The 14,731-nt window shown below is 45.7% G+C and overlaps 1 protein-coding gene across 2 annotated transcripts; it reads right to left on the bottom strand.

The window, feature by feature from the left end:
- Positions 1 to 2,431: 2,431 nt before the first annotated feature.
- Positions 2,432 to 14,679, bottom strand: LOC121441785 (protein LZIC). Of its 2 annotated transcripts, none has more exons than XM_041643086.1 (7): positions 14,365 to 14,679; positions 13,141 to 13,249; positions 11,887 to 12,022; positions 11,227 to 11,325; positions 7,938 to 8,033; positions 7,460 to 7,541; positions 2,432 to 5,512 (listed from the first exon to the last, which is right to left on the bottom strand). In XM_041643086.1, the coding sequence occupies exons 2-7, from the start codon at positions 13,239 to 13,241 to the stop codon at positions 5,454 to 5,456; spliced, it is 573 nt and encodes a 190-aa protein (XP_041499020.1). In that variant the 5' UTR covers positions 13,242 to 13,249; positions 14,365 to 14,679; the 3' UTR covers positions 2,432 to 5,453. The 2 variants fall into 2 exon arrangements, with proteins under 2 accessions (XP_041499020.1, XP_041499019.1); XM_041643085.1 differs by lacking the exon at positions 14,365 to 14,679 and adding an exon at positions 13,862 to 13,889.
- Positions 14,680 to 14,731: the final 52 nt, after the last annotated feature.

A 14,731-nucleotide genomic window follows, 5' to 3' on the forward strand; every position in this document is an offset into this window, starting at 1 on the left:
TGTGCTCCAAGAGAACAGATGCTCAGAGTAAGCATGAGACGGTATTTCAGTAGGTCTAAAAACTTCATAAAGTAGACCTAAGGTACATTCGTCAAGAATCAGGATCAACTAGCTGTGAACTTCAGGTTCTAACAAAAGGCCACTGTTTCCAAAGATGAAACAGCAAAGCTCCAGATTTCCTACGGCCATGGACAAACCATAGACATGGCCATGATACAATCCATTTCTGGCAAACGTTTACTCTGACCTAAACTACCTGTCTCTTTATCATTGATGTTAATTGCTTTCATGTGGGTCCCCAGGACTGAACTTAGGTTGTCAGGCTTAGCAACAGGTGCCTTTATCCACTGAGCCATCTTACCAGAACCCTAAACAAACTCCTCTTATAGTATAGTCTCAAATAATATGGCAATTTGATGGTGATAAAAATAAATAAGAGCTGACTGCTTGATAGCACACTTTTACATTTTTTATTATTTTATTTAGCTTTATGTGCATTGTGTGAAGGTGTCAGATTCCCTGGAACTGAAGTTACAATTGCGAGCTGCCATGTGGGTGATGGGCATTGAACCCAGGTCCTCGGGAAGAGCAGCCAGTGCTATTGGGTGCTGAGCCACCCCTCCAGCCCCGACAGCACTCTTATGAGGCAGTGTGGAGCCTCATGCCTGCAATGCCAGCACGCTACCCAGTGTATTCTAGGATATCCTGGGCTGGAGGCTGTCTAAAAAACCCAAATGAATAAAATTTAAAAGATAACTTACATCCTTTTGTTTTTTGAGACAGAGTTTCTGTGTAGCCCTGGCTGTCCTGGAACTCTATTGTAGACTGCATCTGGCTCCTGAGTGCTGGGATTAAAGGTGTGCACCACCACCGCCCATCTGAGAATGTACATTCTTAACTCGTGTTGAAATAATGTCTGGAACACGGTTTCATCAGAGGCACTGGAGAATGTACCAGAAGTTCATGGTTACAGTTGCTAGAAATTGGGGCAGAGAATCCATGGCTGATACATGATTTTAGAAATAACCCTTTTCAGGATTGCTGTCATTCACACAATAGGGAGGGAGGGCCAGAACCTAGAGGGATGCTTCAGTAAGTACATTGGTTATCTTGAACACAGGGACCTAAATTCCAGTCTTAGAACACAGAACCCAATGTGGTGGCACATATTGGTTAATCCCAGCACTAGGGAGACAATGGTGGGTGCCTGGGGTCCCTAGCTGGTCTAGCCTAAACACTGACCTTGAGGTGAATGAGAGATCATGACTCAAAAGAGACGAAGTCTTTCCTGAGGACTGCACCGATGTTGGATGTGCTCTTTTGATACAGTAATTTTCTTTTCAAGACAGGGTTTCTCTGTGTAGTCCTGGCTGTCCTAGAACTCAGAGATCCGCCTGCTTCTGCCTCCTAAGTGTTAGTATTAAAGGTGTGCACTACCACCAACCGGCTTGATACAAAATTTTACATTCATTAAAAAACAAAACCAAACAACAACAAAACCTGACTGGCGCGAGCTCTCTCTCTCTCTCTCTCTCTCTCCCCCTTCCTCCCTCTCCAATAAAGGGGTCTGGAGCATGTATGGTAAGTGCTCTTCCACTGAGATCCACCCCCTGTTCCAGGTATCTGAGCCAGCTGACAGAGGCTGTGAGCAATGAAACCCCTATATACAAATGACAAACATTAGGGTGCTTCCAACTCAAACCTCATTAAGTGCTAGATCTGCGGGGAAGAGTGTGACCCCTCGTATTCAAGGCGCTGCCAGCAACATGGTCTCTATACTGTGAGATCAATGGAAATAGTGAGAAAAACATCAAAATGGAGGTGAGTTAGATGTCATAAGTGACATACATTTGGGGATTATCTACTAAAAGCCATACTTTCAGCTGGTTTATAGAAGCCTGAAATATTGAACACTTTTCTCCAGTTTCTAATATCTTTTTTGACTCCTAGAGCCAGACAGAATGGAAGTAATTATATGGCCCAATTTGTTCCTGGGAGTCTGTGTGTGAAATGCTGGCAGTTTTAATTTCCATACTAATGCTGGAAAAACATTTCGAGAGGCAAAGTAATAGAAAGGTCTCTGTAATAGAAAAAATACAGAGAAAAAAACCAAACACAACAAACAGCAGCCAGGAAGGTGAGTGACCGCTGTGGTGATGGCCGGATCACTTACTCCACGGTGATTCCAACTGCCCATCATGTCTGCAGGAAGACAGCCTTTCCTCGGCATGCTGCCTTCAGTGAACTCCAACCGTCAAAGCCAACAAGGTGTTTTCCCCCCACGAAGCCTTGGTTTTCTCCTTGAAAACCACCTACCTGTTTTGTAGTTCACAAGATCAAACAAAAAAAATCTGTTTTCTTGATCTCACCAACAGCTCATGCAGACACTCACTCATCGGAACTGATTTTTTTGCTTCAGCCTTAATTCATTGAGAAATGAGGACATTTATTTATCTATTTTGAGACACGGTCTTGGATTGTAGCCCTGGCTGGCCTGGAGCTGAGAGACCTGCCAACCTCTGCTTCCTCACTGCTAGGATCGAGGTGTGTGTCACCACACCTGGCTTGAATGCAGGACTTTCCCCAAAACATCTTGACATAAGAATGTTAAGAGGCTATGTGCTGGGTGACAGGACCATCCAAGTTACAGAGATTGGAAAAGTATGCAAATGAGGAGACATGGCTTACGAGCATTTAATAACTGCACTGCACAGAACTTCCTGGTGAACGTGACATCGGGGAAGCACATGTCAAACAGTGCTAAACTCAGCAGCTGACCGGTGGGTTAGCACCAATGCTAGTCTGTACTAAGGAAGGGAGATGTGAAGTAAGGTACAAGGTAGGCCTGCAGAAAGGGAGGCTCCATAGGATGAAGTAACTGAGCCGGGTGTGGTGGCGCACTGTGAGGTCGAGGCCAGCCTGGTTTACAAAGTGAGATTGTTCCGTGACAGTCGGGACTGTGACACAGAGAAACCCTGTTTCAAAAACCGAAAGAGAAAAGGATGAAGTAACTGAGGTGAGCACAGACGCCAGCGTCCTCTAATAGAGGATAGCTGTAAGTACAGGAGGTGGATCTGATGAGCAGTAAGGGCCTCACTATGCTGATCTGGTCGTCTGATTTGCTTTTTGACTTGAGATAGGTTTCACCAGGAAGCCCTGGTTGGTCTCAACTTCTTCATCCCCCAGTCTCTGCCTCCCAGTACTGGGGTTACAGGTGTGGTCTGGTGCTGTTCTTTAACAATGTTTAAAGGTCACCAAGATTAAGGGTTCCAGACTGACACGAGCCTCTTTCAGATGAAAAGTACTCTTAGATTCCTGGGTTTACTGGGGGATCATGAGGCATAAGGTCATCTTGTTAGGGCTTAAAAATAACATCACAATTCTGTGACTAGGTACTGCCCGAAGGGAACTGAAAAACTAGGCATTCAACAAGTGTCTGTGTAGACATTTCATAGTGGCACCATTCACAGGAGCTGAGGCTGTGACAAGAACACAGATGCTCATCAGACACACGCTAAACAAAATGCAGTATTTATACAGAGAAGTGTTATTCTGCCATTAAAAAGAAATGAAGTATTGAAGTGTGTTACACTGTGGGTTAGCAATAAAATATTGTATGAAGTGAAGAAGCCAGATACATACCAAAGCCACAAAGTGCATAATCACACATCCATTCATGTGAACTATCCAGAGAGATAAGGTCAGGGGACAGGAGAGCAGACCAGCGGATGCTGGAAGGCTGGGAGGAAGGCATTTTGGAGTGATTGCTTACAAGGTTCTCCTGCGGGGGGTGATGGAATAAAAGGATGACTTGGCACTAGGCTGGGAACTGCACAGCACTGTGGACGTACTGCTACTGAGTCTACGTCTTGACACAGTGACCTCCGTGTTAACATGAGCTTCATTGCTACAAAACGGTGGTGCCCTACACACAAGCCGTAGGTCACAGCGGGTGCTCAGCCTTTCTGGGTGTGCTGCCCTTCAGTGACTGATGTCAGTAGACAGCAAACGGAGACAGCCTGTTGGTGAGGCACAGTGGCACTCATCCACAGAAACGGCTTCTTGGGAGGCTGAGGCCAGAGAAGAGTCTGAGCCTAGGACTCCAACCCAGAGAGAACCCTTTACAATTTTTCTTTTACTTATTGAGTGTGTATGTGGGTACGTGTGTGTATGCGTGCACACATATGGGCCATGGCACATATGTGGAGGTCAGAAGAACTTGTAAAAGTCAGCTCTCTTCCTTTACCAGGTGGATCTGGAGATTAAACTTGGGCTACCAGGCTTGGCAGGAGGCACCTGTACCTACTGGGCCATTTGGTTGGCCCAGAGACCCACCCCTTTCAAAAAAATCCCAAAGACATTACAAGTTCCAAATAAGGCATCTACATAGCTGAGGTTCCCTAGTTTGTCCAGGTAGCACAGCACCTAGTGGAGTTAAGCTTATAAGAAGCAGTAAAAATGTTTTTAATTTGTAGAAAGTGCAAAAAACAAACCAAAACAAAAACAAAAAACCAGTGAGAAACACAGAAAGGGCTCCTGGGAAGTACATGTAAGGACATGACTGTGCGGCTGCCCGTGCAGAGTCACCGCTCTCAGGGAGAAACTAGGTTTGTGTTTCCCCCAAACTGCACAGTTTACAGTAACTTACTGTTACCACCCTCAGAGTTGGCAAGAGGTCACACTCAGAGAGCCTGCGGCTGCCGTTTCCTATTGCTTCCCCACCGAGACAAGGCAGGAGGTTAAGTTACTTCAGGAGGCTCTCAACAGGGCCTCCCATTGTTGCTTGTTAGAAATTCAGAGATACAATGGGCCCCATTCATGCTGCCCATCACAGGCTGGGAACAGCCCCTCAGTGTCCACTCAACTCTGGGTTAGGAAACGGAATTTTCATAGACGCCAACTTGCACAAATACAAGTTAATTATTAAAACAAAAAAACAAAAACAAAAAAACTGAAACAGTATAGAATAAAAAAATAAAACCAGGGGTCAAGACACCTGAGTCAGAGCCATAGCTCTGTCCCTAATGTGACTTTAGACAGATCACATGCTCCTTCTGCGTCTTGGTTTCCTTGTGGGAAAATGAAAAGGTTTCTAGAAGTCTACAGACACAGGAGGGCTAGTGACATCACCGTACCAGTCTCCTCAAGGCGTGCAGACGAGAATCAAGACAATCACTAGCTCACAGCTTTCACTATCAGCACTAAACACAAGGCGTCGTAATAGATGGAACCATCAGAAAGAGTCCAGCAGGTCCTGTGTGTCAACAAGCCCAGGGTCATTGAAGGTAGCCCCATACAGAGAAGGACAAGGACCTTCTAGGATGAAGGACCTAACAGAAGCCACACTGTTTCCGCGTCACCTGCTCTTGGGCATTGTGAGAATCTCCAAGTCCTCAGGATGAAAGCACCATGTGCAGCTACGATGGGGCTGGTGGCGCCAAGCCGCCGCAATGTCATTTCTTGGCTTTTTCAACCTCAAAACCTGCCAGAGCAAGGACTTTATCTCCAGAGCCTAAGGAAAAGACACAAAATAAAAAGGTTATTTCAAGGCATTTACAGTCCCAGGTAAGAACCACATAGACACAGAACAGAAATCAGATGCATTAACCTCAACAAAGCCGGCTGCCATCTGGATCTCCTACCCCTCCATAAACACTCCGGCCACACGAGTGGCTTCCTGGTGACGAATCCTAACTCAGTTCTAGGTTTGAAGGCAAATATGTAAAATTCTCATTTACTGTTATAATTACATGTTGCTGAAAGGTATTTGAACACAGTCAGCTGCAAAGCTGGGGATACTGGGGCTAAGAAGCCAGTGCTTGGGGATTAAGGGCACTTGCTAGAGGGCTCCGGTCTGATTCCCAGTATACACATCAGTTCACAACCATAACTCCAGTTGCAGGGGACCCAACACACTCTAATGGACCGCCAAGACATCATATGCATGGAACCAAAACACTCATACATGTAAATTTTTAAAATACATAATTCTTTAAAAAAGGAAAAACAGCTAAGAATGTTGGTGTGTTCCTACAGTCCTAGCTACATGACAGCTGAGGCAGGAGGATGACTTCAGCTGAGAGGTGAAGGCAAGGCTAGACAACACAGTAAAGGAGCATCTCAAGAAAAGGGAAGGGGAAGCCAGGCGGTGGTGGAGCACACCTTCAACCCAAGCACTCGGGAGGCAGAGGCAGGAGGATCTCTGTGAGTTTGAGGGCAGCATGATCTATAGAGTGAGTCCCAGTACAGCCAGGACTTAACAGTATAACTACAGAGAAACCCTGTCTCAAAAAACAAAAACAATTTATTTCATGTGGATGTGCACCTGTGCATGCCTGGTGCCTATAGCCAGAAAGGGCCACCAGAGCCCCTGGAACCAGAGCTACAGACGGTTATGAGTTATCATGTGGGTGCTGGGCATTCAACCAGGCCCCCTGGAAGAGCAGCCAGTACTCTGAACCATCTTTCCAACAACATGGCATGTAATTTTCTGAAAACTCATCTGCTTTATTTTATTTTTTTAGAGTACTGGGGCTAAGTGTGTGGTACATGCTCATGGTTCTGGCACTTGGGAGGTAAAGGCAGAGAGATGCTGAGTTCAAGGCCAGATGAGGGTCCCTGGTAAGAGCCTGCATAGAAAAGGAACGAAAGGAAAGGCTAGAAAGTCAGATCTGTGGTGAAGAATGGCTAGTGTGCTATCTGAGGAGCTGAACTGGATCCTAGCACCCACATCAGAAAGCTCACAGACATCTTTAACTCTAGGTTCCAGGATCGAAGGCTCCATTCTGTGGGTATCTGCATGACCGTGTGCATACACACCACACATGCATACATAAAAAAGGAATCTCTTTTTAGAACTGTAAAATATAACTAATTTAAAGGATTTTTGAAGAAAATAGTTCTGGGCTGGAAAGATAGCTCAACGGTTAAGAGTACTGGCTGCTCTTCCAGAGGATCCCGGTTCAGCTCCCAGTACCCACATGGGTAGTTCACAACCACCTGCTCACTCAAGGTCCGGGACCCAGGACTTTCATATGGCCTCTTCAGACACCAGCACTCATATGCACAAACACATGCACATACAGACACACAGAAAGAAAATCAAATATGAATAATTCTGTCACTTTAAACTCGAAGAAAGGTCATTATGTTGTCTCAAGCACAAGGTGATGGGTTTGATCACCCTTCCCTCCATCCCTCCCTCCCTCCCCCCTTCTCTCTCTCTCTCTCTCTCTCTCTCTCTCTCTCTCTCTCACACACACACACACACACACACACACACAGTATCTCTCCCTTAAGACCCTTCTACTCCTGGGAGTTCTTTTACTTTCCTTAATAAATCTATGTTTACTCTAAAAGACAGAAGAAAAGGAGTAAAATCAAGCAAGAGGAGCAGAGGGGAGGGGAGGGGAGGGAAAGAAATGGGAAGGGAGAGGGAACGAAGAGGAAACTCACTCACCTAGGTCTGTGGAGACTTTCTCAAACTGGCTGAGCGCAGCACCTGCATTGGCTGTCAGGAAGGCCTCGTCATCGTCGGTCAGCTGCACAGGTGAGACAAAGTGCAGTGGGTGAGAGCAAGGGTCAGAGCAAGTCCTGGGCCCGCAGTAAGGAAGGCTTAGGGGCTGGGGCGGGCCTAGCAGTTAAAAGCACTCACTGCTCCTGCAGTGGAGCCTGGTGCATTCCCAGTACCCACATGCAGCTCACAACCAACCCAAACTCCAGTTCCAGGGGATCCACTACTGTCTGCTGACGTTCTTGGACACCAGGCACACATGCACATAGCGTACACACATACAAGCAGACAAAACATTCACACACTTAAAATAAACCTAAAATCATTTTTCTTAATTTCTTAGATCTCTAGACCACATCGCAGCACGTTCTGTAACAAGCACAACACAAATGTTCTATCAGCCAATCACACTGCGTGCCAGGACCTTTTCTCCGAGCTTCCTGAGAGCGGTGAGAATCTCCACTTTCTGCTGCGTGTACAGGTCTCTTTCCAGCTTCCCCACCATCAGATCTCTGTCCATCTAAAGAGCAAAGGCAAGGCGTGTGCACATGAGCAAAAGGCAGTCTGTGTAGAAAACCCAGCTTTTCAGTGCTGCTTCTTAGTTTTTTTGTTCTGCTTGTGGTTTGTCGAGATAGGGTTTCTCTAACAGCCCTGGCTGTCCTGAACTCACTCTATAGACAAGGCTGGCCTCGAACTCACAGAGCCTCTGCCTCCCGAGTGCTGGGATTAAAGGTGTGCACCACCACCGCCCAGCCAGTCCTACTTCTTAAAACAAAAACAAAAGTACTTGGTTAATATAAAAAACTATAGAAATAATCTGAAACATCACGACATAAGTGCCATCAGGTAAGTTTTTGAAATTAAAAAAAAATTACCTTCATTGTTTATCTGTGTGTGCATATATGTGTGTATATGCATGTGTATGTATGTGTGCGTGTGTGCATGTGCATACATGCATGTTCTTGTGTGTGAGTGTGCATGCCTGGGCTTTTGTGTGAAATCAGAGGACAAGTTGTGGCAGGTGATTCTCTCCTACCATGTGGGTCTGGAGATGGAAATCAAATCAGGTCAGGCTGTCAGGCCTGGTGGCCTTACCCACTGAGCCATCTTGCTGGCCTAGAACAGTTTTTACTTTCCATTTTTGCTTTTTGACTCACTCTGTAGTTCAGGCTGACTTCAAAACATGTGGGTAACTCTCCTGCCTCAGACTCCTAAATGTTAAGGCCACCGACATAAGCTACCACATCAGCCCAGTTTTAATACATTTTAAGATTATTATTACTGGGGGCTGGAGAGATGGCTCAGAGGTTAAGAGCATTGTCTGCTCTTCCAAAGGTCCTGAGTTCAATTCCCAGCAACCACATGGTGGCTCACAACCATCTGTAATGGAGTCTGGTGCCCTTTTCTGGCCTGCAGGTATACACACACACAGACAGAATATTGTATTACCTTTTCTTTTTAAATTTTGTTATTGTGTGTGTTGTATGCATGTGAGCAGGCATACCACAGCATGCGTGTAGAGGTCAGAGGGCATGGAAGTGATTCTCTCACTCTACATTCCCCCATTCTTATTATTTAAATTACATTTACTTATTTACTTTGTGTTCACAGTGCATGAACACAGCTCAGAGGACAATTTTCAGGAGTCAGTTCCCCTCCACCACATGGGCCCAAGCAAACTCAGGTCATCAGGCTCGGTGGCAAGTACCTTTACCAGAAGCACCACCTTGTTGGCCCTTCTTACTCTTGAGACAGGGTCTCTTGTGTTATCCAGGCCTGCCCTACCTCAAATGATCTTCCCTTTGGCTCCCAAGGAGCTGGGACTGCAGCCAGCTTCTAAGTGTCATCAAACCCCCATGACATCCACAAGTAGAAACTGACATAGTCACCTTACAGATAAGAAAACGAGGGAGCTGGAGAGATGGCTCAGTGGTTAAGAGCATTGCCTGCTCTTCCAAAGGTCCTGAGTTCAATTCCCAGCAACCACATGGTGGCTCACAACCATCTGTAAAGAGGTCTGGTGCCCTCTTCTGGCCTTCAGGCATACACACAGAATACTGTATACATAATAAATAAATAATAAAAAAAATACCTTTAAAAAAAAAAAAGAAGAAGAAAACGAAGGTACACGATACAAGGGTGACTTCAACAACTCACCAAAGGCTGCCTGCCCTACCCAGGATGCACAGCAGGAACTTAGACCCAACTCATCTCATCTTTTATATATATATAATAGTTTATATATAATATAAATATATTTTATAATATATAAATTATATAATTTATATATATAAATATATATTTTTTCCCTTTGTTCTTATTTCATGTGCATTGGTGTTTTGTCTGGATAAGTCTACAAGAGGGTGTTGGGTACCTTGGTATAGAGTTAGTGAGGGTTGTGAGTGGCCACGTGAGTGTTGGGAATTGAACACTTGTCTTCTGGAAGAGCAGTCAGTGCTCTTAACTACCGAGCCACTGCTCCAGCCCCCAATAATCTCATCTTAATCTATGATGTTTCCCCGTGTGTGTATGTGCTCCTATGTGTATACAAGCGTGTCTGAGTCATGCTAGAGGTCAATTTCAGGGTCTCTCACTGGCAAGAGCCCCAGGGAGCCTCTGGTCTCTGTCTCCCCAGTGCCAGGACCACTGTGTGTGCTGCTCACCTGGCATACTTTACCAAGGGGGTCATCTCTCCATTCCCTAAAGTTATGCTCTTCCTATTCTACTGAATTACTTGTAGATGGAAATTACCTATTAGTCCGTAATTATATTCAAGTCCACGGAAAGATTTCTGGAAGTAAGAATTTATAAATAAAAATAAAATAAAAAATAAAAAAAATAAAAGAAAGAGGCAGAGGAGGCACACACCTTTAATATCAACACTCGTGAGGCAGAGGCAGGCAGATTTCTGAGTTCTAGGCCAATATGGCCTACAGGACAGTCAGGGCTACAGAGCTCCTCTATGCAGCACAGAGATAAAGAAACCCTGTCTCAAAGAAAAAGAAAGAAACAAAAAGATACTGGACAAGCAGAAGAAATGGCTCAGTGATTAGGAACTGTGTGCTGCTCTGAGAGGACTCGAGTTCAATTCCCAGAATCCACTTCAGGCTGTTCACAACCTCCTGTAGCTCCAGGATATTTGATGCTTCTGGCCTCTGAGGACATCTGCACAATTGTGCACATGTGCACTTACATACATCCGCAAACATCACTCAAAACAATAGAAATAAGCTGGGTGGTGGTGGTACACGCCTTTAATCCCAGCACTCGGGAGGCACAGGCCAGCCTGGTCTACAAGAGCTAGTTCCAGGACAGGCTCCAAAGCTACAGAGAAACCCTGTCTAGAAAAACCAAAAACAAATTAGAAAGAAATCTGAAGAAAAAAAAAAAAAGATTAACAGTGCATACCCAGGAACAATGCTGATGCTGAATTCCAAAGAGGATCTCGAGTTAGGGCCCCAGATATAAAGGACAAAATACTAAAGGTGGAGGCCAAGAGAAGTGGCTGGGGGAGATTTAAATAGCCACATGCTGTTAAAACATTCATTTATTATGAATTATAACTGTCCAAGGTACAAACTGTCAAAAACTTGAGGGCTGTGGCTCTAACACCAACTGAGCAAATTGTAAACAGTAGGCTACTACAATCAGTACAGTCACGGGCTTGGAAGACAAACACACACAGCAACTGGATCAACGTGAAGAAACTTTACCTCTGCTAACCTTGTCCGAAGTTGACCTGGTTGTTTCTTTGCAAACAATCTGATGACTTCCGGTGTTTTAAAGGCCTGACTGATAGCCGCCTGAATAGCCTGGAAACACAGGAACACAAAAACTAACCAAAACATTCTACACAATTACATCTGCGATACTGGACTAATGAGTCTTAGTTAATAGGTTTTAGTGTTTGAGATCAGTTTCTTTTTTTTTTTCTTTCGAGACAGGGTTTCTCTGTAGCTTTTTTGGTTCCCATCCTGGAACTAGCTCTTGTAGCCCAGGCTGGCCTCGAACTCACAGAGATCTACCTGCCTCTGCCTCCCGAGTGCTGGGACTAAAGGCGTGCGCCACCACCGCCCAGCTTGAGATCAGTTTCAATTTACAATTTCTGAGCACATTAGTGGAGCCAAGCAGACACAAAATCTAGAAGCAATCTCAGAAACACAGCACTTTTTCTTTCTTCTTTTCCTTCACTTTTTTATGTTTTATTTTGAGATGCTGGGAAATAATCTAGGGTCTTGTACTTGCTAGGCACGTACAGTACCACAGAGCTCGGTCCTTGGCTTTCGAAGTGCACATTTTCTATCTGAAATACACTCACAAAGAAGCAAACAACAAGCCATGCACAGAAGACTCGACTGGTCAGTTCCTCTTACCAGCTGCATGCCGCTGAGCTCATCGACCAAGGTCATATTTCCCGACATAATCTTCTTTAGGGAGTCACTGAATTCACGCAGCTGCTCCAGAGTTTCCCTTTTAGTTTCTTCATATTCGTCGGTGTCAAGCTCCTCTCTGAAGCACAGTTTACATCAGAGTGCAGAAAACACGTCTAAGCCTGAAAACCTCGGTACTCGATCTAGAGCAAGGCTGAAGGGGAGTACCAGCTGGAGCGGCACATGTCCAGTCCACAGAGTTGAGCTACTGGCATCTCCATTGTCTTTCACTGCGGCTGAACCCGGGGCTGAGTGTGTGTTATCTCCCCTTGCCCCAGGAGGCACACTTAGGCACACAGTACCTTCTCCTAAAGAGACCAGTTGTATAACCTCGGGCAAGGCATGAACAGGGACAAACCTCAGTTGTCTACACAACTTCAGATCACTATAGTGCCTTTTCCTAAGTGTTCATTAAGAAGGAAACGCCTGGCGTCTATAGTAACGGTAAACGGTTGCTGTTAGCTTCAGTCTCATCAATGGCGGGAAGCACCTTGTGTGCCCACTGGCGAGCAGAGCGGCACACCTGTCAGCTGAGTAAAAGGCTATTTTTATTTACCAAACAAGCTGCTTATTAAATATTTACTACAAGTAACAAGAGCTCTACACGCTCAGCTACCATTTACGGGGAACTTACTCTAGGCCAAGCACTATATTGTCTCTTTCATTTCCATATTTACAGCATCCTTGGGAGGTTATAAAAAGTACAATTAATAGCTTGTTTTCTTCTGCTTTATTGAAATGGGGTCTCATACAGTCAGGTTGGCCTGAAACTCACAATGTAGGCAAGAAGGACCTTGAGCTTCTGATTCTCCTGCATCCACCTCACATGTGCTGGGATATAGGAGTGTACAACCTCCCTCTCTTCCCTCCCTTCTTTGATGCTGGGAATTGAGTCCAAGCCTCTGGTGTATTAGGCGCCCACTCATCCGCAGAAGAACGCCCACAGCCCAATCACAGCATTTTGAGCAATTAGCTAGGAGTTCATTCTAGACAGAGCTGTTTTAAATACTAAAGACAACGTAAGCTTAGCTATTTCCAGGAATATTTTAAGTCTTCCACATCCCAGGCTTTATGAGAAGTTTACTTTTCCCACAGGCAGAGTGCTGTAGAACACTGCAGAGGAGACCAAAGTCACATCCATGGAGCTTGAACTCTCTCCATCAGAAACAGAGTAATGACACATAATTATATTATTACCTGCATTCCTCCAGATCTTGTAATTGCTGCATCAGTCTATCCAACTGTTCTTCTAAATTCTGCTTTAATTTGCTTGTCTCTGTCTTTCCTCTGGAAGCCATTTTAATCACTATAAGAATGATAAACCCACATGGAGTACATTGGATTTGGTTACTTAAGAAGACTGAACATACCAGTACAATTCAAAATTAAGAAAATATAAAATGCTGGGAGTGGCAGTGGTGGCGCACACCTTTAATCCTAGCACTTGGAAGGCAGAGGCGAGGGAACTCTGAGTTCAAGGCCAGCCTGGTCTACTGAGTGATTTCCAGGACAGCCAGTGCCACACCAAAACCCAAACCAAACCAAAAAACAAAACTGAAGAGACTATAGTATGTCTAGGATTACAGGTATACGCCAACAGGCCCAGCCTTTTTCTTTTCTTTTTTTGCAGGAGATTGAACTCAGGGTCTCATTCGTGCCTAAGCAAGCACTCTACCATTAAGAAAATCCCCTGCCCAGTAAGTTTTTACTGTTTAATAGAAAAATCTGTCTTTCTCCTTTTGGGGGAAATGGGAAGAACCAGCATACTAAGTGTGCCCCCTACCGCCAGGCCACATCCCCAAGCCGCAATTCAGTCTCAAGAAGCAAAGTTATTCTGAATAAATTTCAGGGAATACTGAGGCTTTTTAAAAAGCTTTAACCACACGCTACAGATTTATGACAGGAAGATTTAACTCACTGGCACCACCTAGTAATAAAGATAAGAGATGCATTTTCTTCAAATCTGCAGAAATGGCCCTCCAGTACTGTCAGCTGGAGAGGAAGGGAACATTCATTCATGCTGATCGGGCTTCTCGGATTGCACAAACCGCCAACTTTGGAAGCTCGGAGTGTCGTCAGTTTGAGAAAAGCGTACTTGTTCATAGGGTTTACAAGGAGGCTCGAACGTCAAACCTCCGAGGGGTGGAGTTGGCTAGACCAAGGGAAACTATTAAGTAGTTTATTTGCTATGTATGAACTTGGCCTACAGACGTCCAGATAACTTCCCCTTAAGCATAAGTAGCCTGTAACTGAAATACACTTTCCACTCCTAGGAAGACGCAACAGAGGGCGTTTAACTCCTGGACTGTGCCTCCTGTAGCTTTTTCTGAGGTTTCCTCTGATGAGGCCACAACGCCCAGGAAACGCCTTGAGGAAAACTGTCCAACTCAGAAGCACGAAAGGCAAGGGCAGAAAGCACACCTTCTCAGGGTCGGAAGTGAGCAGCGCTCGACCCAGGACCACCGAGGACAGGAATCAGGGAAAGCGGCACCCTCGGCCGCCAACCTCCTCCCTGCGGACGAACTCGTAGCTCCGGTCCGCAGGTCCCGCGGAGGCCGGGTTCCCGCCGGGGCGCGGTGCTCAGCTGCTGTGGCGTGGGGTCCGACGCCTACGAAACGCTCGGCGTGTGATCGGGAACCGGACAACCTCCTTCTGCCCTGGCGTTGCCCGCCCGCCTCCGGCCAGCAGATCCTAGGGTTTGGATCCAAGCGCCCCGCCCCTGACGGCCCGGGCCGGGCGGACCAGGCCGGAGGAGCACTTCCGCTGGACGCGCGTACTTCCGGCTGCG

The sequence above is a fragment of the Microtus oregoni genome, unplaced genomic scaffold, assembly GCF_018167655.1.
Source record: "Microtus oregoni isolate MIOR12 unplaced genomic scaffold, Mior012 000081F_ref0000091, whole genome shotgun sequence".
NCBI classification, from domain to species: domain Eukaryota; kingdom Metazoa; phylum Chordata; class Mammalia; order Rodentia; family Cricetidae; genus Microtus; species Microtus oregoni.

What these genes read in the sequence shown, in the direction of transcription:
- LOC121441785 (XM_041643085.1), bottom strand. An exon ending in AGCTCAGCGGCATGCAGCTG is followed by an intron (nt 11,326 to 11,886) that starts GTAAGAGGAACT and finishes CTGTGTTTCCAG; the next exon opens with GCTATTCAGGCGGCTATCAG. An exon ending in TCAGGAAGCTCGGAGAAAAG is followed by an intron (nt 7,542 to 7,937) that starts GTCCTGGCACGC and finishes TCACCTGTGCAG; the next exon opens with CTGACCGACGATGACGAGGC.